The 25766-nt window shown below is 43.9% G+C and overlaps 1 protein-coding gene across 1 annotated transcript in view; it reads left to right on the top strand.

The window, feature by feature from the left end:
- The window catches only part of TMC2 (transmembrane channel like 2), a 112946-nt gene extending 87645 nt beyond the window's left edge, over positions 1-25301 (top strand). The window contains exons 17-20 of the mRNA XM_033185890.1: positions 6886-7011; positions 19091-19169; positions 20649-20766; positions 24622-25301. Of these exons, the coding sequence (XP_033041781.1) occupies positions 6886-7011; positions 19091-19169; positions 20649-20766; positions 24622-24839 (541 nt within the window). The 3' untranslated portion in view covers positions 24840-25301. The remainder of the gene's footprint in view (positions 1-6885; positions 7012-19090; positions 19170-20648; positions 20767-24621) is intronic.
- The last annotated feature ends 465 nt before the right edge of the window (positions 25302-25766 follow it).

Raw genomic sequence — 25766 nt, 5'->3', positions numbered from 1 at the left:
TCACTGCAAGCTCCACCTCCCGGGTTCACGCCATTCTCCCGCCTCAGCCTCCGAGTAGCTGGGACTACAGGCGCCCGCCACCACGCCCGGCTAGTTTTTTGTATTTTTAGTAGAGACGGGGTTTCACCATGTTAGCCAGGATGGTCTTGATCTTCTGACCTCGTGATCCACCCGCCTCAGCCTCCCAAAGTGCTGGGATTACAAGCTTGAGCCATCGCGCCCGGCCTGGCTTATTTCACTTAACATAATTACTTCCTGTTCCATCCATGTTGCTGCATAACAAGATTCCATTCTTATTTTAATTTCAATTAAAACAACCACACATGGCTAATGGCTACCATATTCGACAGCACAGTTCTACCCTTTTAACACATGGATAACTTACTACCTGGGATTACTTTACCACAGGATAAGTAACAGTAGATATTCTGAGGATGAATTACCATACACTTACACGTGCCATTTAAATGTGAAGCAGCTGCAGTGGACTCTTGACCAACTTCAACTGAGCTCTCTGCTTTCTAGAGCATTGGCCTGAGGGTTCAAGATATAAGTCAAGCTAGTTAGGAGACTGGATATTGTATAAAAGGACAAATAGTTATGTAAGGAGGTAGATCAAGAAATAATGTGTATCTACTGTTCTCTTTCCAAATGAATGACCTTCTGAAAACAAAGCCCTCTGCTGACTCCATAAAGAGAGGTTCTGTAGTTAAAGCAGTTTGGGACATACTACCCCTTCTGTCTGCCATTATCTCACTTAGAAATGCTTGATGCACACTCCTTTGTTAAAGGCTCTGAAGAAAGATGCAATGAGGTAACACCTGTAAGCTAGTGTCTCCATCCTTACTGACCACAGAACCCTTTCTGCATGGATCACTCATCCAGGGCTGGAAATAGGGTGAGGCAGGTGAATGATGCCCTACACTGCACATGAGCAACCCTGAAGGCATTACTTCCTTAAATTGTGCACTCAGGGCCTTTCCTGCCTCACTCTAGTCCCAACCCTGCCTACCAATGAGGAGAAACACGGTTCCGTAAAAGGGTTGTATATGCAAAACAGCCCCTAAATGCCCAAAGAGCCTAGAATCCAAAGGAGGAAGGAGACAAATGCAGTTTGTCAGCTTTGAGTGATTTATTAGGGGTAACTTACAGACAGAAGCATGGTCGCAAGCAGCCGCAAGACAAGTAGATCTCCACACCTCAATCTCCCAGGCCCAGGGCTTATATCTTGAGGAAAGTATGTGTGCTCTGGAAGGAATGCGTAGGTGGCTCTGAACATCACAGCTTATGATTTCTGCAGCAGCACCAAGGGTTGTTTTGGAGGAAACTTACAGTGAACAAGGGTTCCTACATAAAGAGTTATACATCTGCTAGACATGTGGGAGGCACTCCCAGACTCGGGGTTAGTTAGAAGTTACAAGGCAGATTAGCATGTAAAATAAAGTCACTCATGTCCCCCACAAACACACTTTGAGAAATGCTGATCTGGTCCTTCTCAGTTCATAAGTGACTTACCTAGATAAAGGCCTGTGATAGTTGGACCCCAGGGATGTTAGCAGGAGTGTTCCAGCAGGGTGTGATCTGGAAAACAGGGTTCACACAGAAGGAGGGGATCAAGTCTAGAACAGAAGGAATGTGCTGAACTGCAGGCGGCCTGAGATGCCAGGCTGAAGGGAAAACTGCATGGAAGAAGCCTCTGCTGGCTTCTTCCTAAGCAAGGTTTGGAGGGCTGGGCCCTGGGTGCAAATGCCAGCACCCCTTTTCTCAGTTTCCCATCTGTCACTGGGTAGGAGGTCAGGAAGGACGACTATACTATGATAAGAACCATCTCCTACAGTTGTATGGAAAGCTGAACTTATAAGAAAGAACTTGGCTAGCCACCTATGGTGGTACGTGTCTGTAGTCCCAGTGACTTGGGAGGCTGAGGTGGGAGGATTGCTTGAGCCCAGGAGTTGGAAGTTACAATAAGCCATGATTGCACCACTGCACTCCAGCCTGGGCAACATAGCAAGGCTCTGCTTCAAAAGAGAAAAGAGAAGAGAAGAGAAGAGAAAAGAACTTGGGTATTTAGCTGAAGAGATTCCCAAGCAAAGTATTGAAGGTACAGCCTGGTTTCTTCATGCTGTTTATAGAAAATGTGCAAGGAAAGAGGTACATTGAGTAAGTAACTGATAAACAAGGAAGTATCAGGATTTGGTGATTCTGGAAATTCTCAGCCTTATCTAGATTGCAAAATATGCTAAAACTAGATTCACTGTTATGAGAATGTGCTGTAAAAAGAAAGCCAAGAGTGAATTTGGACAACCTTTTACTAGTGTTTCTGAAGGATCAAAAGATCTGAATATCATTCACACAGAAAACTCTGACTAATCATGTGACTAATGGATCCCCTCAACCATCACATCAGAAGTCAGGAATAGAAATAGGATTATCCGGCTGGGCATGCTGGCTCAAGCCTGTAATCCCAGCACTTTGGGAGGCTGAGGCGGGTGGATCACGAGGTCAGGAGATCAAGACCATCCTGGTAACATGTTGAAACTCCGTCTCTACTAAAAATACAAAAAATTAGCCAGGCACGGTGGCAGGCACCTGTAGTCCCAGCTACTCGGGAGGCTGAGGCAGGAGAATGGAGTGAACCCGAGAGGTGGAGCCTGCAGTGAGCTGAGATCACGCCACTGCACTCCAGCCTGGGCGACAGAGCAAGACTCTGTCTCAAAAAAAAAGAAAAAAAGAAATAGGATTATCCAGAAAAGATCATGTGGGCCTCTCTTGTTTAACAGAGTAAATTCTCATGACATACATGAAAAACTCACAAGGTTTTTGAGAATATTATATCAGCAGAAACACTGCCAACTTGGACTGAAAGAAGCAGAAGGAAGACAAAATAAAGGCAGACCACTGGCCTCCCAGAATTCTGTGGCAAGAAACAGACTGATAAAATTTACTCAGCTGAAACATGTGCTATCCTTCAAGAAGAAGAAGGATTCTTCCATGAGCAGAACTGTGAACCCAGAGGGCAAAGCTGTGGCACAGCAGGGCAGAGTCTGGAGCCCAGAGGATTATTTTCAGGACTTTAAAACTTAATAGAGCTTGGCTGATTGGATTTCAAAATTGCTTGGAACTGGTGATTCCTTTCTTCCTCCATTTGCTCCTTTGGTAATGGAGTGTTTACAACTTTTTTTTTTTTTTTTTTTTTTTTTTTTCTGAGACGGAGTCTCGCTCTGTCGCCCAGGCTGGAGTGCAGTGGCCGGATCTCAGCTCACTGCAAGCTCCGCCTCCCGGGTTCCCGCCATTCTCCTCCCTCAGCCTCCCGTGTAGCTGGGACTACAGGCGCCCGCTACCTCGCCCGGCTAGTTTTTTGTATTTTTTAGTAGAGACGGGGTTTCACCGGTTAGCCAGGATGGTCTCGATCTCCTGACCTCGTGATCCGCCCATCTCGGCCTCCCAAAGTGCTGGGATTACAGGCTTGAGCCACCGCGCCCGGCCTTACAACTTTTATCCTACGCCTGTCCCACCATTTTATTTTTGAGAATAAATAACTCGTTTTCTAGTTTCTAGAATCTTGAGATGGGGATATCATCATGGATTAGTCAGGTGGGCCCTAAGTCACAAGTGTTCTTATAAGAAGGAGGGAGGCTGGGCGCCATGGCTCATGCCTGTAATCCCAGCACTTTGGGAGGCCGAGGCAGGCAGATCACAAGGTCAGGAGTTCAAGACCAGCCTGGCCAACACAGTGAAACCCCACCTCTACTAAAGATACAAAAAATTAGTCAGGTGTGGTGGTGCATGCCTGTAATCCCAGCTACTAGGGAGGATGAGGCAGGAGAATCGCTTGAACCCGGGAGTTGGAGGTTGCAGTGAGCTGAGATGATGCCACTATACTCCAGACTGGGCAACAGGGCAAGACTCCATCTCAACAACAACAACCAAAAAAAAAAAAAAAAAAAAAAAAAGAGGGAGAGGGAGATTTGACTGCAGAAAAACAGGTGATGTGACCACAGAAGCAGGCAAAGATTTAAAGATTCTATGCTGTTGGTTTTGAACATGAAGAAACCCCATCTCTACTAAAAATACAAAAATTAGCCAGGCATGGTGGCAGGTACCTATAATTCCAGCTACTTGTGAGGCTGAGACAGGAGAATCACTTGAACCCTGGAGGCAGAGGTCGTGGTGAGCCAAAATCACGACACTGTACTCCAGACTGGGCAACAGAGCAAAATTCTGTCTCAAAAAATACATAAATAAATAAACCCTAATGGAGCTTGGCTGACTGGATTTCAAAATTGCTTGAGATTGCTGATTCTTTCTTTCTTCCATTTTCTACTTTTTGGTATCGGAATGTTTATAACTGTTATCCTATGCCTGCCCCAGGTTGGTTTCAACCCAGTGAAACCCTTTCAGACTTCTGGCCTCCAGAACTGTAAGTTATTAAATTTAAGTCACCCGTGTGACAAACAGCAGGCACTGGAATCTGATACACCATCTAATTCAATGACAAAATAATCTACACTCAACTGTCACATAAAAGCCTAACATGTAAACTTAACTTTTCTCATTTTTACATGATGGGTATGCACTGGAAATAAAAATAATAATAATAATAAATTAAACACTGTGATACAGTCATGTGCCTGGCACTTGAAGTGCCATCATGCTATAACTGCCTCATTGCAATTTGTGGTGTGGTGGGCAACTACTGTAAGCAATGAGATGGCCATAAATGGTCTCTGACACAACTGCTCTTCCCTTTCATTATAGCACAAAAAATGAATGAGCATAGCTGTGTTCCAATACAACTTTATTTACAGACACTAAAATTTTAATTTTATACATCCACTTTTACATGTCACAAAATAGTATTCCTGTTTTGATTTGTTTTCAACCACTTAAAAATGTAAAAATGATTCTTAGCTCATAGACCATATGAAAACAGGTGACAGATCAGGTGCAGTGGCTCACACCTGTAATCCCAGCATTTTGAGAGGCCGAAGCAGGTGGATCACCTGAGGTCAAGAGTTCGAGACCAGCCTGGCCAACATGGTGAAACCCCATCTCTACTAAAAATACAAAAATTAGCCAGGTGTAGTGGTGCCTGCCTGTAATCCATCAGGCATTGTGTGTAAACTCCGGTGGCTGAGACAGGAGAATTGCTTGAAACCCGGAGGCAGAGGTTGCAGTGAGCCGAGATTGCACCACTGCACTCCAGCCTGGGCAACAGAGAGAGACTCTGTAAGAAAGAAAGAGAGAAAAGAGAGAAAGAAAGAAAGAGAGAAAAAAGAAAGAAAGGGAAGGGAAGGAAGGGGAAGGGGAAGGGGAAGGGGAAGGGAAGGAAAAGAAAGAGAAAGAAAAAAGAAAACAGGTAACAAGCTGAATTTGTCCAGGAGCCATTGTTGGTCAACTCCTCATCTATACTTTACACAGAAAATGTTTAGCTGCAAAATGTCAAAGGGCACTTATAACTTAACAGCACCATACTCAATGTTTTGTATCAATTCTCATCTATATCCTCTAAACAATCTTCTGAGATAAATACAATTCTTATACTTCAAATACCATATATACTACAGTATTATTGTATTACATTATACAGATGAGGAAACTGGGGCAGAGAAGTTTTCAATATCTTGCCCAAAGGTATTGAACTTCTGCAGATATTGGACATCCAATAGAACGTACTATAATGAAAACATTACATATCTGCATTTCTAACAGAGCAGCTACTAATCATATGACTACTGAGCACTTGAAATTGAATTTTAAATTTTACTTCATGTTAATTTTTATTTTTAATAGCCACATCAGACAGCACAGTTTTCGTGGGGAGAACCAGGGCATGATATGAATACAAGCAAAAAGAGAATAATTGTCAGGCCAGGCACAGTGGTTCACTCCTGTAATCCCAGCATTTTGGGAGGCCGAGGGCAGATCATTTGAGGTCAGAAGTTCGAGGCCAGCCTGGCCAACATGGTGAAACACCATCTCTACTAAAAGTTCAAAAAACTAGGTGGACGTGGTGGCGCTCACCTGTAATCCCAGTTACTTGAGAGGCTGAGGCAGGAGAATTGCTTGAACCCGCGGGTGGAGGTTGCAGTGAGCTGAAATTGCGCCACTGCACTCCAGCCTGGGTGACAGAGTGAGACTCCATCTCAAAAAAAAAAAAAACAGAGAGAGAGAGAGAGAATAATTGTCCACGTGTCTCACAAGTGATAAATGGGGGAGGAAGGATTTAAACCAGGAATTTCAAACTCCATATTCCACCTCTTGGCACCAAAATTACCAACCAAGAGCCAGTAGCATCCAGGAGGCTCTCAGCCAGCATTTGTAGAAGTAAATCTGCATAATGGTTCTTAGGTATTTGAAGAAAATAAAAATTACAGTTGCAAACTGTCCAGGAGCCTGTCCTAGGTGATCCAATATCTCCTAGACTTAAAATCTGTAGGTTAATTCTAGGTATTTCTGAGAGACACTCAGGTTGTCCAGCACATCAGCTTCTGCAGAACTGTTTCCAGGCCCAAAGGAAGCTCCATGTTGGTGTGGTAGCTAAAACACAAGCAATTTCTCCAGTTAGAATATATGAGAAAACAAACCATTTTTTTCTGGCTGAGGAAGGTGTCAGACACAAAAGACCAGTGAAGACTGAGAGGTTGTAAGTTACTTAGGATAGAAAGCTGGTGAGCCATGTGCCGACCCAGCTGTCACCCTAGCCAGAATGGCAGCCCCTCAAGGGGAATTTTTTACTTGCAGTTCATTTGGAGCAGAGCTCTGATTCTTCCAGGAAAGCAGTGGCAAGCAGCAGTCCTGGACCTGGTTGAGGGGGCATGGATACAGTTGTGAGTGCCACAGGCACTTGGCAGCATGTTATAATGTGTCCTCTCCTTTTTCCAGTGGGAAAAACAGAATGTATGATGTCCTCCAAGAGACCATTGAAAATGATTTCCCAACCTTCCTGGGCAAGATCTTTGCTTTCCTCGCCAATCCAGGCCTGATCATCCCAGCCATCCTGCTGATGTTGTAAGTTAGCCAGGACCCATGGCTCCACCCCACGGAAACCTCTCCTTGAATTTGAGACTTCCTTGGCAGGTCCTTTTCATCTTGCCTTCTTAGTCTGTACTCCCCAGAAGCAGACTCCATGATGAAGATTCAAGTGCAAGTATTTTATTGGGGAGGGGGTGAGGACTTGAGACAAGGAAGGGAAAGTGCATGGTTATCACTGTGAGGATTCTGGGAGGCAGTGTGCCTCAGACTTATCCCCCGCTAAGGGCAAAGGATCCGGGGCATTTGTAGACCAGCTCCCAGCGTCATTCATGGGTAAAATGGCTTCAAGGGGTGTGAATGAGGGGTCCAAGATGGAAGGGAAGCTTCTGGTAACAGAGATGAGGGCACCAGCAAGTGCAAGTCTTTCAGAGCATACTGAAAATTTGGGTGAGCCCTGACATTATCTGCAACAACTCCCACTAAAATGCTCACTAGAAATATCAAAGACCTGTGGGCTCTGAGCCTCTCAGGAAGCTGGACGGTGATTCGGCCTGATCCTGGCTGGGCCCACAGCACTACTCCATTGAGCAGCTTATGTACTGGAACAAGCTGGTTCCTTCATCACTGTCCCCCTTAACAACCGTTAGAGAACAAGTTTGAAAATCTCTGTATCCCCAGCGCCAGCCTAATGCCTAGAGCATAGTACACAAACAGTAAATGCTCAAGGAAGGAACTAGGGAAGAAAAGCAGGAAGCCAGAGTCTTGGATTGGAATTGCTGCCATCAAAAAACGTGCTAGTAAAAATGTTAGCATTTTTTTTTCTTTAAAAAAACATTTTGGCATGCTTTTTTTAAAAATTATGAAATATTTCCAGCATACAAATGAGTACAGACAACCATGTACACTATCACAAGATTAAACAGATGTGAATATTTTGCAATATTTACTTCAGGTTTATCTTTCTTAATAGAAATAAAACATTACAGATGCACTTCAAGCCCCACCCAATCCTCCTTTCTTCCTCCCTCCCCAAAGGTAACTATTATTCAGACTATATTTGTTTCCCTGCATATTTTGTACTTTTTAATCATATGTGTGTATACTACTGTTTCCAGAGTTTTAAACCTTTTCATGAATGACTCACATTACATGCTTTTCCTCAATCAACATTATGTTGGGGGATTTATCCATGTGGATACATGAGCACACGTTTGAAGGCTCTTCTATGTTCCACTGCATGAATAAGCCACAGTTTATTCATTCCTCTGCTTAGGGATAGTTAGCCTGTTTCCAGTTTTCAGCTATTGCAAACTGCACTGCAGCCAACATTTTGTATATATTTCCTTGCACGATTCTGAGAGTTTCTCTAAGGTGGACATCGAGAAGCAGAATTTTGGGTCATCAGCATGTGTTTCTTCAATCTTTTTAGATCTTACAGAATTGCTCTCCAAAGTGGTTGTATTTCCTTTTGACTGTTATTTATAAATTCCAACTCTCTGGTGAAATTCTCCAACTTTCTATTTTCTTGAACATAGTGATTATAATTATTTTTAAAATCCCAGCCTGGGCCGGGCGCGGTGGCTCAAGCCTGTAATCCCAGCACTTTGGGAGGCCGAGACGGGCGGATCACGAGGTCAGGAGATGGAGACCATCCTGGCTAACACGGTGAAACCTCGTCTCTACTAAAAAAAAATACAAAAAACTAGCCAGGCGAGGTGGCGGGCGCCTGTAGTCCCAGCTACTCGGGAGGCGGAGGCAGGAGAATGGCGTAAACCCAGGAGGCGGAGCTTGCAGTGAGCCGAGATCTGGCCACTGCACTCCAGCCTGGGCGACAGAGTGAGACTCCGTCTCAAAAAAAAAAAAAAAAAAAAAAATCCCAGTCTGATATTCCAATATCTGAACCACCTGGGTGTATTTTTGTTGTCATTTGTTTTCCTCTTGTTTATCATCAGCTCTACTTTTAGCATGGCATGTAATTTTTACCAGATTTCAGACACATGGATGAAAAATTATAGAGGCTATGAATAATGTTATCTTTCCCCAAAGGGATGGGTTTTTTTCCAGAAAGGCAAATGAAATACTAGGAGATCACTTAATCCTGTCAAGGCTTGATGTGTTAGCTATCTATTATTACATAAGAAACAACCCCCAAAATTGAAAAATAGTATTTTATTAATGAATCTGCAATTTGGGTAGGATTCAGCAGGAATCATTCCTTTCCTCTCTATTCAACATCATCTGGGTCAGCTCAGCTGGAGGCTGGAGAGTCCACTTTCAAGATGGTCACTCACATGACTGGCCAGCTGGCACCAGCCATCAGCTGGAAACTCAACAAGGGCTATGGACTAGATGCCTCACTTCCTTCCCACAAGCTGCTTGGGCTTCCTCATAGCATGGTGGCTGAGTTTCAAGAGCAAGCATCCCAAGAGAATGCAGTGGATATACATGGCATCGTTACTTACTCCTGCCATACTCTACTGGAGCAATCACAAAGGGATACCCAGGTTCAAGAGAAAGAAATACAGACTCATCTCTTGATGCAATGGCAAGATTCTAGAAGCACATGTAAGATGGGAGTCATAGTATTGTGGCCATCTTTGGAAAATAGTTTGCCATTGCTAGCTTTGGGCTTTCTCAGGGCTGATTTATTTCAGTTTCACCCTATTTCCAAGACATTAACCTTACTCATACAACGTGATCCTTACTATTGAGCACAGTCTTTTAGGGGTCTCAACTGAAAGCCCACAGTGTTTACCAATTCCCTCCTGTGACAGTTACTACAGGACTGAACGAAGGAGGACAAACACAGAAATGAAGACAAAGAAAAAGGGATTTGTTTTAAAGAAGGGGTCAGGGAACTCCTTGCTTCTAGTGAGAAAAGGCAGGCCTGAGCTTCTATAGCCCTTCATATTTATTAGGTAGAAAGAGTAGGGAGAAGGAGGTAATGATTGGTCAGCTGCTTGATTGATCACGGGTTCACATCATTGTTAACAGGCCTCAGATGTGCCTAATCACAAGAAACACTGCGCCTGGGGTGTGACTGCCCTCAGCATTCCTTCTGGGTGCCGACATAGTTGTCAGCTTGCCAACATCCTGCATTCATGAGAACAGTTTGCTGTTTACTCATATAGCCTCCAGTGGTATACTGAGTTGATCACGACCCTCATTCTTTCCGCCTCCAACACCCTCCACCTTGGCAGGGCTTGAAACCCATTCTCTTTTCCCAATTCTGCAGTCTTTGCTTATTCTCTTTCTCCAGTAGTACTGCTACAGCCACTGAAATCTCTGCTCTGCTCTTCAGCCTCCCTGGTGTCATTTTCTTCTGGGCTTCCTGAAGCAATTGAAGAATTGGTCAATCATTTGAGGGCAATATGTATGCAGAGTTTGGCTTATTTATCAGCAATTTGTTCTTCTCTGGGATTCTGTCCCTCAAGTCCCAAAGACTCTGGCAGTAATTAACTCTGACCTGTGTCTTCTCCACATTGTAGGATTTCCACTTTCTGCTAGGACTGTGCTTCTGGGTCGCAAATTGGAAAATACTCTCAGGGAGAAACCCTGGAGGAATGTAGAGATCACCTCATATGCTTCCCTTCTCTCAAGCTTCCAGCCCCTTTAGTCTGCCTGTTTTCTCACTCTCCCATGTCTGAAACTACAGTTTTGTAAATTTTGCTCAGCATTTACAGTTGTTTTTCTCTGCAGAGCTGGACCAATACAAGTCCCTCAGTCAAGATCAGAAAAAGAAGTCTTTGCTCTCTTTGATTTCCACAGGGTGAGGTTGCCTAGTACCAAAACAACAACAAAAATAATCTGTGATCATTTTTGTTAGAAAGAAGACCAGGCATGGTGGCTCACACCTGTAATCCCAGCACTTGGGAGGCCAAGGCAGGCAGATCACCTGAGGTCAGGAGTTCGAGACAAGCCTGGCCAGCATGGTGAAATCCCGTCTCTACTAAAACTACAAAAATCAGCCAGCTGTGGTGGTGTGTGCCTGTAATCCCAGCTACTTGAGAGGCTGAGGCAGGAGAATCACTTGAACTCAGGAGGCAGAGGTTGCAGTGAGCTAAAACCACGCCACTGCACTCCAGCCTGGGCAAGAGAGCAAGACTGTCTCAAAAAAAAAAAATTTCAGAAAGAATTGGCATGCCTATGTTAAGTTTTCCAATCCAAGAATACCATATTCCTTAGCATTTGTTCATTTATGTCCCTCAATAATATTTTTAAGTTTTCTTCATAAATTTCATGCACATTTCTTCTTATATTCCTCTGCATTTCATCTGTTTTATGTTTTATACTAAATTAGGATAGCTCTTTCATCACACTTTCTCACTAGTTTTTGTTTTTCTATGTAAATGTCATTTATTTTCTATATATAAATTTTGTATTCAGTCACTGATATACCTAGACTTTGTATCCCCATCCACATTTCATCTTGAATTGTAATCCCCACGGTCCCCACACTTAAAGGGAGGGACTAGGTGGAGGTAATTGGTTCATGGGGGTAGTTTCCCCCATGCTGTTCTTGTGATAGTGAGTTCTCACAAGATCTGACGGTTTTATAAGGGACTCTTCCACTTTGCTCAGCACTTCTCCTTCCCGCCACTTTGTGAAGAAGCTGCCTTGCTTCCCCTTCACCTTCCACCTGTAAGTTTCCTGAGGCCTCCCAAGCCATGCTGAACTGTGAGTCAATTAAATCTCTTTCCTTTATAAATTACCCAGTCTTGGGTAGTTCTTTAAAGCAGTATGAAAACAGGCTAATACAGTCACCCTACGAGTGTATTGTTTATAATATTTACTGAACCAAAGTTCTTGAATCTTCCAGGTCATTTTCTCATTTGTAAACAATGAAAATGTTATATTTTATTTAATTCTTTTATTAATCTCTTTTTTTCTCTGTAGGATTAATTAGTAGCTTCCATGGGAAAAACAAGCTAATTCATATTTGGTGATAAAATATATTTTTGTAGTTTTCCTGCATTTACAGGGTGGGGAGTGCTTTTAATGTTCTCAGTTAAGCACAGTGCTGCTATTTTGGAGGGCTGAGATAAGTGTATTCATGAAATAAGGAAGAAAACAACCAGGGAATGTAAGTCATTGTAACATAGGTAAAAGAAATCAGGAAAGTAGGAAAGTGGAGTAACTTTCCTGATTATTGATTTCTTACAGAAGTTTTAAAAAAAAATGTGACCTCAAAAGGCGGTGGTGAATTTAGGGCCACCACTAGCCCATATAGTACCTTGTGCAAATTTTTTAAAGGTGCCCACTCCTTCAGACAGAGGTAGGCCCATGCCAAGGGGCACATTTGACAAACAGAATATGGATAGATTTCAGCCGTCACCCCCTTAGTCAAGTGCCTTTTATGTGGTAAACAGCCTGTATAACGGCTATCTATGCCAGAATCTTTTTCCTTTGGTGTAGACCAGGGGTCATCAAACTATAGTCCACAAGCTAAATCCAGACCACATTTGATTCTGTTAAATAAAGTTTTATTGGAACACATTCATGCTCATTCATTTATTATCTATGACTGTTTTTCACAAAAAAAGACAAAATTTACTTGTTATGATAAGGAATGTATTGTCTAGAAAGACTAAAATATTTATTGCCTGGCCGTCTGCAGAAAGTTTGCTGACCCCAATGCAGACAATAAGGTACCACTTTCAAATATGCTTTGAAACTGAATTTAAAACATCTAATCAGTAAGACTTTAAAACTATGACAAATAATAAGTCCAAAAAATATTTAGACTAAGAAGGGATTAGGATTGTAGAAGACAATAAATATTGAACTTGAGCCTTGATAAATTCAAGGCTCAGGAAAAGGAGTTGATGGCATTGGACAGAACTTTTAGAGTTGTTCAAGTCTACTATTTTCTGGTTGACCTTCTAATTGTTTCTATTGCCGAAGGTAAAGCATTGAATTTCCAACGATTATTATTGGATTGTCCATTATCTCTCCCTTAAATTCTGTTTTTCCTTCATATGTTTTAAGGCTGTGTTGTTAGGTGCATATATGTTTTTACTTGTTACATCTTCTTGATGAAATGACCCTTTCACAATTAAAAAACAATCTCATTTGTCTCTAACTATTTTTGCCTTAATATGTTTCCCAACCTTTTACTTTCAATCTATTTTTACCTTAAAAATCTGAAGTGTGCCTTTTTAGGCTGGGTGTGGTGGCTCATGCCTGTAATATCAGCACTTTGGGAGGCAGGAAGATTGCTTGAGCCCAGGAGTTTGATACCAAGCTGGGCAACATGGCAAGACCCATCTCTACAAAAACTTTAAAAATTAACTGAGTGTGGTGGCACGTGCCTGTAGTTCCAGCTACTTGGGAAGTGACCAAGGTGGAGGATTGCTTGAACTGAAAAGGTTGAGGCTGCAGTGAACCATGTTTGTGCCACTGCATTCCAGCCTGGGTGACAGTGAGACCGTCTCTCTAAATAAATAAATGAAATAAAATATAGTGTGCTTCTTTGGAACAGCATATAGCTGAAGCATAGTGTTTATCCATTCTGTCAATCTGTGCTTTTTATATGGAGTGTTTGATTCATTTACATTTAATTACCAATAAGTTAGCATTTATGTCTGCTGTTTTCTATATGTCTTATGTATTTTTGTTATTTTATTCCTCCATTACTGCCTTCTTCTGGGTTAAAGATTTTAGTATATAATTTTAGTTCCCTTGTCATTTCTTTTACTGTATTTTGTTTTAGTTATTTTCTTAGTGATTGCCCTGGAGATTGCAATTAATATCTTATAACAAACTACTCTGGATTAATACCAACTTAATTATAATAGTATACAAAAACCTTGTTCCTATACAACTTCATTTCCTCCTCTCTCCTTCAGGTTGTTTCTGCCATACAAATTACATCTTTATACATTTCATGCCAACTAAATAAGACAGGAGAAAAAAGAGTTACAAAGACTATATTGATATTAGCTTTTATATTAACCCATGTACTTACCTTTACGAGTGCTCTTATTTCTTCATGTAGATTCAAGTTACTGTCTAGTGTCCTTTCGTTTTCACCTAAAGAGCTCCCTCTAGCATTTCTTACAGAGTAGGTCTGCTAGTGATTACTTCTCTTAGTTTTTATCTGGGAATGACTTAATTTCTCCTTCATTCTTGAAGAACAGTTTTGCTGGATTTAGAATTTTTGGTTGATAGTCTTTCTCTTTCAAATATGTCATCCCACTGCCATTTGGCCTCCATGGTTTATATGGAAAAACAATGGACTGTTAATCTTTCTGAGGCTTTCTTGTATATGATTATTTGTTTCTCTCTTTCAGGATTCTCTCTTTGACTATGGCTTTTTTTTTCAATTTGCTATGATATGTCTAGGAATAGATCTCTTTGAGTTTATCCTGAATGGAATTTGTTGAGTTTCCTATGTAAATTAATATTTTTTCATCATATTTGGGGATGAAATCTGATTAAAAAGTCATTATTTATTCAAATATTCTTTCTGACCCTTTCTGTCTTTCCTCTCCTCCTCAGATTCCCATTAGGCATGTGTTGCTACATTTGATGTTGTCCCACAGGCTCTGTTATTTTACCTCATTCTTTTTTCTTTCTGTTCCTCAGACTGCATAATCTCAATTGATCTATGTTGAAGTTCGTTGATTTTTTTTTTTTTTTCCGAGACAGTATCTCACTCTGTCACCCAGGCTAGAGTGCAGTGGCGCAATCTCGACTCACGGCAGCCTCCACCTCCCAGGTTCCAGCAATTCTCCTGCCTCAGCCTCTCGAGTAGCTGGGATTATACATGTGCACCATCACACCTGGCTAATTTTTGTATTTTTAGTACAGATGGGTTTCACTATGTTGGCCAGGCTGGGTTTTTCTTCTGTCAACTCAGATATGTTGGGAACCTCCAGGAAATGTATTATTTCAGTTATTATAGATTTCAACTCCAGAATTTCTATTTGGTTATTTATTTACTTTTGCTAAAATTCTTTATTTGGTGAGACATCATTTTGATACTTTCAGTTCTTTAGAAATGGTTTTCTATAATTCTTTGGTCATATTCTTTGATCGTATTTAACACAACTGATTTAAAGTCTTTGTCTCTTAAATACAGCATTGATGTTTCCTCAGGAATGGTTTCTATTGACTACTTTTCCCCGTGTATGGGCCAGAATTTCTTTTTTCTTTGTATGTCTTACTAGTGTTATTTGTTTGTTTTTTGAGACAGAGTCTCGCTCTGTTGCCCAGGCTGGAGTACAGTGGCAAGATCTTGGCTCACTGCAACCTCCGCCTCCTGGGCTCAAGTGATTCTCCTGCCCCAGCCTCCCGAGTAGCTGGGATTACAGGCACCTGCCACTATGTCAAGCTAATTTTTTGTATTTTTAGTAGAGACAGGGTTTCACCATGTTGGCCAGGCTGGTCTTGAACTCCTGAATTTGTGATTCGCCCACCTCAGCCTCCCAAAGTTCTGGGATTACAGGCATAAGCCACCGCACCCAGCCATGCTTACTAGTTTTTGTTGAAAACTGGATATCTTAAATAATATTATATGGGAGCCATGGAAATCAGGTTCTCCTCCCTTCCACGCGCTTGTTGTTGTTGCTGTTTGTTGTTACAATTGTTGCTGTTATTCTTGTTTAGTAGCTTTTCTGAACTAATTATGTAAAGTCTGTTTTCTTTGTTGTGTGTGGCCACTAAAGTCTGTGCTCTGTTAGCTTAGTAGTCACCTACTGACTGGACAGAGATTTTCTTACATGTCTGGAACCAGTAAGACTCCCAGTATTTCCCAAGAGGCTCTGTGTATGTACTGGGGTATGTCTTCAACATTCAACCAGGCAGTTTACAACTCTACCTTAGCTCTCACTGATTGCTTGTTCAGAGACTCAAGGTTACCAGAGGTGAGAGCTTAGGGCCTTCTCTTTTTTTTTTTTTTTGAGACGGAGTCTTGCTCTTTCGCCCGGGCTGGAGTGCAGTGGCCGGATCTCAGCTCACTGCAAGCTCCGCCTCCCGGGTTTTATGCCATTCTCCTGCCTCAGCCTCCGGAGTAGCTGGGACTACAGGCGCCCGCCACCTCGCCCGCCTAGTTTTTTGTATTTTTAGTAGAGACGGGGTTTCACCGTGTTAGCCAGGATGGTCTCGATCTCCTGACCTCGTGATCCGCCCGTCTCGGCCTCCCAAAGTGCTGGGATTACAGGCTTGAGCCACCGCGCCCGGCCAGGGCCTTCTCAAGTCTTTCTTGGACATATAAACAGCCCTGGACAGGCACAGAGCCTTACACATCATGCACACAGTTCTCTAGATTCCCAGGAATATTTCAAAGTGTTTTAAAGCCCCCATTGGACATCTGATTCCCCAGTTCTCCTTTTAAGCTTTTTGGTTAGCCTATTGTTTGCCCCAGCTGTCATGCAACACTTCACACAGCCATGATGTTCAACAATTGCCTCTGATTGCTTTTGCCAATCTCAGAGAAAAGGTTGTTCACACTGATTGGGCTCTGAGCCAGGTTAAATAAAGATAGCCTTGTGAGTAGTATCAACCACTGGATAAATCAAATAATGACAGTTCTCTGGGTATGAGAATTTTAAGGTGCTCCAAATCCATTCTACCTCCTCCAGTGACTGCCAGGTTACTGATTTTCACCAAAATTTTGGGCTGTTGGTTTTCAAACCTACTACAGAACTGGGTAGGAGAGGGGATACAAGGCAACTTACATGCTGCAAAACTCACTGTTCTGAGATTTAGCTGTTTTCCTTGAAAAGGCACTCCCAGGTCAGGCGCAGTGGCTCACACCTATAATCCCAACACTTTGTGAGGCCAAGGCAGGCAAATCACAAGGTCAGGAGTTTCAGACCAGCCTGGCCAACATGGTGAAACCCCATCCCTACTAAAAATACAAAAAATTAGCTGTGTGTGTTGGTTAGCGCCTGTAATCCCAGCTACTTGGGAGGCTGAGGCAGGAGAACTGCTTGAACCCGGGAGGCGGAGGTTGTAGTGAGCCAAGATTGCGCCACTGCACTCCATCCTGGGGACAGTGTGAGACTCTGCCTTTAAAAAAAAAAAAAAAAAAAAAAAAAGACACTCCCTAGATTTGCTGCAAATGTTTGGTTAATTTTGAGTTCTGAAAAAATTTGATTCTAACTATTTTTGCTGGCATTCTCACTGCTTTTAAGGAAGAGAGGATTTTCAGAGATCTTTGCCAATTTTGCTGACATCCAGTTGAACTTTAGCCTTGGATGGGCTTAAAGACTTTGTTAAAACCTTCCCTCTTTGACTATCATCTTTGTTGTTCCTTAGAAATATCTCCTTGTCTCTGTCTGTTTATGGTTTGAAATTCCCAAAAAGTATTTCAAGAAATGGCTGCTCCCCATCAGGGCTCTCTTCAGCTCCAGGATCGTCTGATGAAACCAGACTCCCCCAACCCTGTGGTCAGTTTCCTGGCTGCTGCTCAAGGGCTGCCAGCCTCGAGGAGAACTGGAGCTCCACACTCTGCAATGGTGCCTCTCCTTCAGCACCCTCTCTGGTAGCTTACTGGAAATGAACATGGACTCACAGAGATTCTAGGGCCCTAAGGGGGCCGGAGTGAATGTAGAATCCTTTCATTTGTTCATCTATTCATGTAACACCCATTCTTGAAGCTCTGCTCTGTGCCCTGAATACTGTCACTGCCAACAGCAAACACTTATATGTTGTTTTATATCCTTGATTTCCAATTTCCTCTGCTGCTGGCATGACAGGGATGACATGACAGTGACCACTTCAATTGCCCTGTGCCCTCCTGGAGAAATTCTGAAACCCAGACACCAAACCTGACCCTGAAGGGACCAAGGAGAAATGCTAAACTTGGAAACAACCTTGGGAGGTACACAGCCACCCATGAGCATTTTATCCACCATTTGCTAGGCATGTGATCTTGAGCCAGACAAGTCACCTCTCTGACCTCTGGTTCCTCCCTTTAAAAAATGGGCTAATTAGGTGAATGGCAAGGCCTGGCCCAGAGTAACAGCCTTACATAACAGAAATTGGTGTCTTCACCTGTCCTTTATTCTTTCCTCCCCTCGCCCACAGTTCTCTGAATCCTTGCTTCAGAAGGCTCACTTGACAGCCTCTGACCTACACCCTGCCCCAAGGACCACGGGACTCCTCTTCTCTGGCTGGAGAGGGCTCACAGGCTCTACTGAGGCAGCTACGGATGGCCTAGCCCTGAGAGGGAAGGTTCTGGAGACCAAAGCTGGAGCAGCTGAAGCTTGAAAGTCATGGAGAAAAGCTACTAATAAGGATGGACATTAAAAGCTAGCAGATAATAGGCTGGCAAAGCATCCACTCCAGGTGGCACCCTGGCTTTTGTGTGTCCTGTGTAGTCATAACCCCAGAACTTAGGTCCTGTGAAAAGAAAGCCTGGGCTGCAGCCTCAAAGGACACCCAGACACCCAGTGAGCCTATGGGCGCTGGACTCTAAAACCCATAAGGTCAGGGCCAGACATGCTAGGGCACTCTGAGCAGGAGGCCTTCAGAGCATCTGCAATTGTGTTTCTTAGGCAAACTTAGAATAGGTCTCTTAACACCTCCACCTCTCCCCTCTCAGGACTTGAAAACTGTAGAAAAAGTATTGGTTTCCAGTGTGGGCTGCAAAGAGTACTAATGGGTGGGATGACCTTGGCAAATTATTTAACTTCACTGAGTCCCAGGACCCAGGTCTTTAAACATAGAAGTCTACTCTCTGCTTCATGGTATTTTCATCAAAGTCAATGAGATGGGGTGGGGTGGGGGTGGACTGTGCACATGGCACAGAGCTTGGCACAGGGCAGGTGCCCAGGAAATGTGACCAGCTTCTTCTGCAGTCAGGAAACCCTGCCACCCTCTGACCACCTCAGATTTCCCAGAAGAGGGATGATTCCTCCAGCCAACCTTTACTGAGCACTCTCAGAGCTAGAGCTATGTAGTCATGCCCACGCGTAATGAAATAGAGGATGCAGGGGCATCCAGGACCTTCTCCACATTGAGAAAAGAAGATGGTAGGACACCCACCCTCCACCCAAAGCCTCAGTAACTATTCCAGGAATCCTGCCTTGATTCTCCAAGAAAGGTGCCCAGCTCCTGTCATCTGCCAAGATCACAGGACCATAGGAGGCATGCTTTTCTCTTGCAGCTTGGCCATTTACTACCTGAACTCAGTTTCCAAAAGCCTCTCCCGAGCTAATGCCCAGCTGAGGAAGAAAATCCAAGCGGTGAGTCTGTTGGAAGTTTCATCCTGGAGGGCAAAAAGAAATCACGTTTTTGGTTTTTGCTAATTTGCTGTGTGAGCCCAGCTGTGTTATCTAAATGGCTTTCTTCTAAACCAAATTCCACAATATCTGCATTATAGGAAGTAGCCTTGTGAGATTCAACAGCATGCATTTATATTATTGAGGCTATTTGGTGATTTGTGACAATAATGACTTAAATGTCAAGGGGCTGCTAAAGAACAGGAGAAATTCAGTGAGTTCAACCAACGCTCATACAGAAAAAGCCAGTGCCCACAATAATTCCTACAGATTCAAGTGAATATTTAAATACTAACAGAAATGTTGTCAAAATAACATATTTCTTGTGCCCTTCAGCCTAAAAGATCTCCTGAGTCTCCTTCACACGTGGGAAGCCTCTCTCAGCATCCCAGCTGATACCCTACTTCTGATTGCTCCCTCCCGACACACACACACACACACACACACACACACACACACCCTAAATTCAGACCCTAACCCTCCCTAAGCCCTGTCCTTGCTTTCTCTGTCCCTCTTCTGGAATGAATCTCATCTGTCTTGCTACTGGTCCCCCCATCCACACCTTCTTCTGGTTTTATTTGTTTTTGTTTTTTAGATGGAGTCTCGCTCTGTCACCAGGCTGGAGTGCAGTGGCACGATCTCAGCTCATTGCAACCTCCGCCTCCAAGGTTCAAGTGATTCTCCTGCCTTGGCCTCCCAAATAGCTGGGACTACAGGCACGCACCACCACACTCAGCTAATTTTTGTATTTTCAGTAGAGACGGGGTTTCAACATGTCAGCCAGGATGGTCTCCATATCTTGACCTCGTGATCCGCCTGCCTCAGCCTCCCAAAGTGCTGGGATTACAGGCATGAGCCACCGTGCCAAGCCCCTTCTTCTGTTAATCTTGCTGGGCTCCTGCCCAGGTACAAAAAACCACTGAAATAGAGGATTGGAAGGGTTGCTGTCCTCTGGCCACATGTTCCTTCAATAGCTGTGCGAATCTGAGAGCCTCAGGCTGCCCTCTCCAATCAGTTGTGAGGACAAGTAACAGGCAGTTTAAGGTAGTTACCAAGAACTGAAAAGAGGCCAGTCATGGTGGCTCACACCTGTAATCCCAGCACTTTGTGAGGCCTCGCGAGGCTGGTGGATCACCTGAAGTCAGGAGGTGAAGACCAGCCCGGCCAACGTGGTGAACCCGTTTCTACTAAAAATGCAAAATTTAGCCAGGTATGGTGGCGCACACCTGTAACCCCAGTTACTTGAGAGACCGCGGGCCGAAGAATCGCTTGAACCCAGAAGGCAAAGGTTGCAGTGAGCCAAGTTCATGCTGCTGCACTCCAGCCTGGGTAACAGAGTGAGACTCTGTCTTAAAAAAAAAAAAAAAAAAAATCACTCTCACACCTCTGAGCCTCAAATAACCATTTCCTGGGCCAGGACCAACAGTTCATTATTTCCTGCAGCTCCGTGAAGTTGAGAAGAGCCACAAATCTGTGAAAGGCAAAGCCACAGCCAGAGATTCAGGGGACACACCTAAAAGCAGCTCCAAAAATGCCACCCAGCTCCAACTCACAAAGCAAGGTAAGCTCTTTGTCATGATGATTATGTTTTACAAGGCCACATGGAAAGGTGTAAAGAGCCTATGAAACAGTGTGAAATCAGACTGTTCTGGGATTGAAATCAGAATCCTAACAATTATTAGCTGATGAAGTTGGGCAGGTGAATATAGGGGTCAATCATAGCAGCTGCCTCATGGGATGGTGAAGATGAAATGAAATCATGCATGTAAAGTGCCTACCAGAATTCCTGGCACAGAGAATGAGCCAATGAATACCAGCTGGCAGTAGTGCCGTCATACACCCCTTAGTAACATTTGGATCAACCATGGAACACATATACAGCGGCCCCATAAGATTATAATGGAGCTGAAAAATTCTTATTGCCAAGTGACGTAACTGTCAACATTGTAGCAAAACACATTACTCATGTCTTTGTTGTGAGTAGATGTAAACAAGCCTACTAAGCTGCCAGTTATATAAAAGTGTAGGCCAGGCACGGTGGCTCAAGCCTGTAATCCCAGCACTTTGGGAGGCTGAGGTGGGCGGATCACGAGGTCAGGAGATCAAGACCACCCTGGCTGACACAGTGAAACCCCGTCTCTACTAAAAATGCAAAAAATTAGCCAGGCGTGGTGGCGGGTGCCTGTAGTCCCAGCTGCTTGGGAGGCTGAGGCAGGAGAATGGCGTGAACCCGGGAGGCGGAGCTTGCAGTGAGCTAAGATTGCACCACTGCACTCCAGCCTGGGCAACAGAGCAAGACTGCATCTCAAAACAAACAAACAAAAAAGTCTAGCACATACAATTATATACGGTACAGAATACTTGATAATGATAATTGTGTTACTGGCTTATGTGTTTACTATACTATACTTTTGAGTAGATTCCTTCTACTTATATAAAAAATAGTTAACTATAAAACAGCCTCATGCAGGTCCTTCAGGAGGCATTCCAGAAGAAGGCATTGTTATCATAGGAGATGACAGCTCCATGTGTGTTACTGCCCTTGAAGACCTTCCAGTGGGACAAGATGTGGAGGTGGAAGACAGTGATATTGATGATCCCAACCCTTTGTAGACCTAGGCTAATGTGTGTGTTGTATATTAGTTTTTAACAAGAAAAATTTAAAAAAGAAAAAGAAAAAAATTCTTAGTTTAAAAACAGAAAAAGCTTATCAAGTAAGGATATAAAGAAAAAATATTTTTGTACAGATGGTCACTGTATTTGTGTTTTAAGCCAACTGTTATTATAAAAGAGATAAAATGTTTTTTAAAATTTAAAAGTTTATAAAATAGAAAAGTTACAATAAGCTAAGGTTTATTATTGAAGAAATTTTTTTTTTTTATTTTGAGATGGAGTCTTGCTCTGTCACCCAGGCTGGAGTGCAGTGGTGTGATCTCGGCTCACCGCAGCCTCCACCTCCAGGGCTCAAGTGATTTTCCTGCCTCAGCCTCCTGAGTAGCTGGGATTACAGGTGCCCACCACCATGCCTGGCTAATATTTTGTATTTTTTAGTAGAGACAGGATTTCACCATGTCGGCCAGGCTGGTTTTGAACTTCTGACCTCATGATCCACCCGCCTCAGGCCTCCCAAAGTGCTGGGATTACAGGCCTGAGCCACCGTGCCTGGTCTAGAAAAAATGTTTGTAAATTGAGTGTAACCTAAGTGTACAGTGTTTATAAAGTCTGCAGCAGTGACAGTGGTGTCCTAAGCTTTCACATTCACTCATCACTCACTCACTGACTCACCTGGAGCAACTTCCAGTCCTGCAAGCTCCATTCATGGTCAGTGCCCTAGACAGGTTTACCATTTGTCATCTTTCATATACTCTACCTTTTCTTTTTTTTTTTTTTTTTTTTTTGAGGCGGTGTCTCGCTCTGTCGCCCGGACTGGAGTGCAGTGGCCAGATCTCAGCTCACTGCAAGCTCCGCCTCCCGGGTTCACGCCATTCTCCTGCCTCAGCCTCCCGAGCAGCTGGGACTACAGGCGCCCGCCACCTCGCCCAGCTAGTTTTTTGTGTTTTTAGTAGAGACGGGGTTTCACCGTGTTAGCCAGGATGGTCTCGATCTCCCGACCTCGTGATCCGCCCGTCTCGGCCTCCCAAAGTGCTGGGATTACAGGCTTGAGCCACCGCGCCCGGCCACTCTACCTTTTCTATGTTTAGATACACAAATATTTACCATTATGTTCCAACTGCCTAAAGTATTCAGTACAGTGAGTGTTGTGCAGGTTTGCAGTCTAGGAGCAATAGGCTAAACCATATAGCCTATGTGTATAACAGGCCATGCCATCTAGGTTTGGGTAAGTACATTCTATGATGGTCACACAACAAAATCACCTAATGATGCATTTCTCAGAATGTATCTGCATCTTTAAGCAATGTGTGCTATAGTTTATATTCTCTGAAAAGAGAAGCACTGGAATATCTAGAATAATAGAGTGAGAAAAGTCCACATAAAAAGTTCCCAAGAAAGTATCTTGGGGCTATTGCTTCTCGGCCTTTTGGCTAAGATCAAGTGAAAATATCCTGGGGCTTCAAAGCGGAGTGATCATAGACCATCTCAAATTAGGAGTGAGGAAAGTTCAAGTTGAAACAGACCATCTCTGAGGTGATCCCATTTTCCAAAGATCATCTCTGTTTTAAAATTAAACAGTATCTGCATGTAGACACTTTAGCCTTAGATGTAAGAAGTGAATGAGATGCATAAGGAATGACTGACAGTTTAGGAATCTGAACTTTATTTTTTTGAAACAAAGTCTCACTCTGTTGCCCAGGCTGGAGTGCAGTGGCGCAATCTCTGATCACTGCAATCTCTGCCTCCCAGGTTCAAGCAATTCTCCTGCTCAGCCTTCTGAGTGGCTGGGATTACAGGCACCTGCCACCATGCCTGGCTAATTTTTGTATTTTTAGCAGAGATGGGATTTCACCATGTTGACCAGGCTGGTCTCAAACTCCTGACCTCAAATGATCAGCCTCAAGTGATCTACCTCAAATGGCCTCCCAAAGTGCTGGGATTACAAGCATGAGCCACTGCACCTGGCCTGACCTTTTTTTTTATACAAGCATTCCAATTTCTTAGTAACTGGAATTTTATTTATTTATTATTACTAAGTATTAGCTATAATAAAATGATACTAGCTGCTGCAACAGAGAGACCCAAAATGGCTAGTGGCTCAGACACCATAAAAGTTCACTTCTCACTCAACACAAAGTTCAAACTGGGTGTTTTCACCTGACAGCCACTAGTGCTGATATGGGGACCCTGGCTCCTTCCATCTTGTGGCTCTGCCTGCATCAAGCTAGTGCAAGGGGAAGAGCTTAGGGGACACACCTGGATGTGGTCCCATCAAAGCCTGGAACTCCAGCATAGGCCACACTCATCCACAAGGGAACCAGAGCCCATTTCTGTGTCCCAGAACAAGAGGGACTGGGTTTAGTAGAGAGCAGTCATTGTCCCTAACTTGGAGTTAGAGGAGGGGAAGGAAACAAGTTAATGAAAGATTGGAAAGTGGATCTGATTCCAAACAATTCCCACAGCCCCTTCCCTTCCATCATCACATTTGACCCTGGCAGTCACCGTGCAAAGCTGCTATTATTCTTGTCTCCATTTTATACTCTAGAAAACCCGGGATTAGAGTCTAGCCGAAGGCCAGGGTTCAAAATCAACTTCTCTAGCCAGCAGACCATACTCCTCCAACAGATGTGTTTATGCAAAAGCCAGGCCAAGGTGACCCCGAGACAGCTGAGCACAATCTGACAGCTCTCACATCACCAAATGGACTAAAACCTACACACACCGCAGGGCGGCTCCAGAGAGCTCCAATTCAACCTGTACAAAATCTCCCACTTCCTCTTTCTTGTCTTGGTTCATTTTCCAGAGACCACGCCTCCCTCTGCCAGCCAAAGCCAGGCCATGGACAAGAAGGCTCGGGGTCCTGGAACCTCCAATTCCGCCAGCCGGACCAGTCTGCCTGCCTCTGGACACCTTCCTATATCTCGGCCCCCTGGAGTTGGACCAGATTCTGGCCATGCCCCATCTCAGACTCATCTGTGGAGGTCAGCCTCTGGGAAGAGTGCTCAGAGACCTCCGCACTGATGGCTGGGACTCCAGGGAGCCTCCATCCTGGGGCTGATCCTCAAGTTCCCCAGTTTCACACATACCAAACTGAGGTTCTCGCCCCTCTTTCCTCTCAGATACATGCTCTCTCTCCTCTCTTGGAATGCGTGAACTTTGATTCCTTCAGGCCCTTGTCAACTACCAAAGGAGGAAGACAGTGGCTTCACCTGTCCTTTAGGGAAGCTGAAGGCATCTCTGCACTAACTGCCCTCACCAATATCTTGGTTCAGACAGCTCTGAACCCCACACTCACAGTGGTTGACGTCGCCTCCAGATTTTGGGAGTTGGGGAAGGGCCATGACCACCCTCGTAGACTTTTTCCACGGGACAGTTTAGGACACGGGTTTCTGCCAGCTTCCCTAGCTGGGAAGGGGATGCGGAAGGGCCTACATTTCTCAATCCAGAGGAAGTGAGCTGGTTTAAATGGAAGGTCCAGGCCAGGCACAGTGGCTCACACCTGTAGCCCTAGCACTTTGAGAGGCCGAGGTGGGTGGATCGCTTGAGCCCAGGAGTTCAAGACCAGCCTGGGCAACGTGGCAAAACCCCATCTCTATAAAAAAATTAGCCAGGCATGGTGATAGGCACCTGTCACCCCAGTTACTCAGGAAGCTGAGGCAGAAGGATCACTTGAGCCCAGGAGGCAGAGGTTGCAGTTAGCTAAGATCATGTCACTGCACTCCAGTCTGGGCAACAGTGTGAGACCCTGTCTTAACAACAACAACAAGAAGTCTGTCCAGCAGGGGTGGCTCACACCTGTAATCCCAACACTTTAAGAGGCTGAAGTGGGAGGCCAGGGGTTTAAGATGAGCCTGAGCAACATAGCAAGACCCTTGTCTCTACAAATAAATAAATAAATGAAAGTGAATGAAAATAAAGGTAAATGGACCAAAGACCAGTCATGGTGAA

Source organism: Trachypithecus francoisi, unplaced genomic scaffold (genome assembly GCF_009764315.1).
Source record: "Trachypithecus francoisi isolate TF-2019V2 unplaced genomic scaffold, Tfra_2.0 Lachesis_group21, whole genome shotgun sequence".
NCBI lineage: Eukaryota > Metazoa > Chordata > Mammalia > Primates > Cercopithecidae > Trachypithecus > Trachypithecus francoisi.
This window is presented reverse-complemented; position numbering and strand designations above follow the sequence as displayed.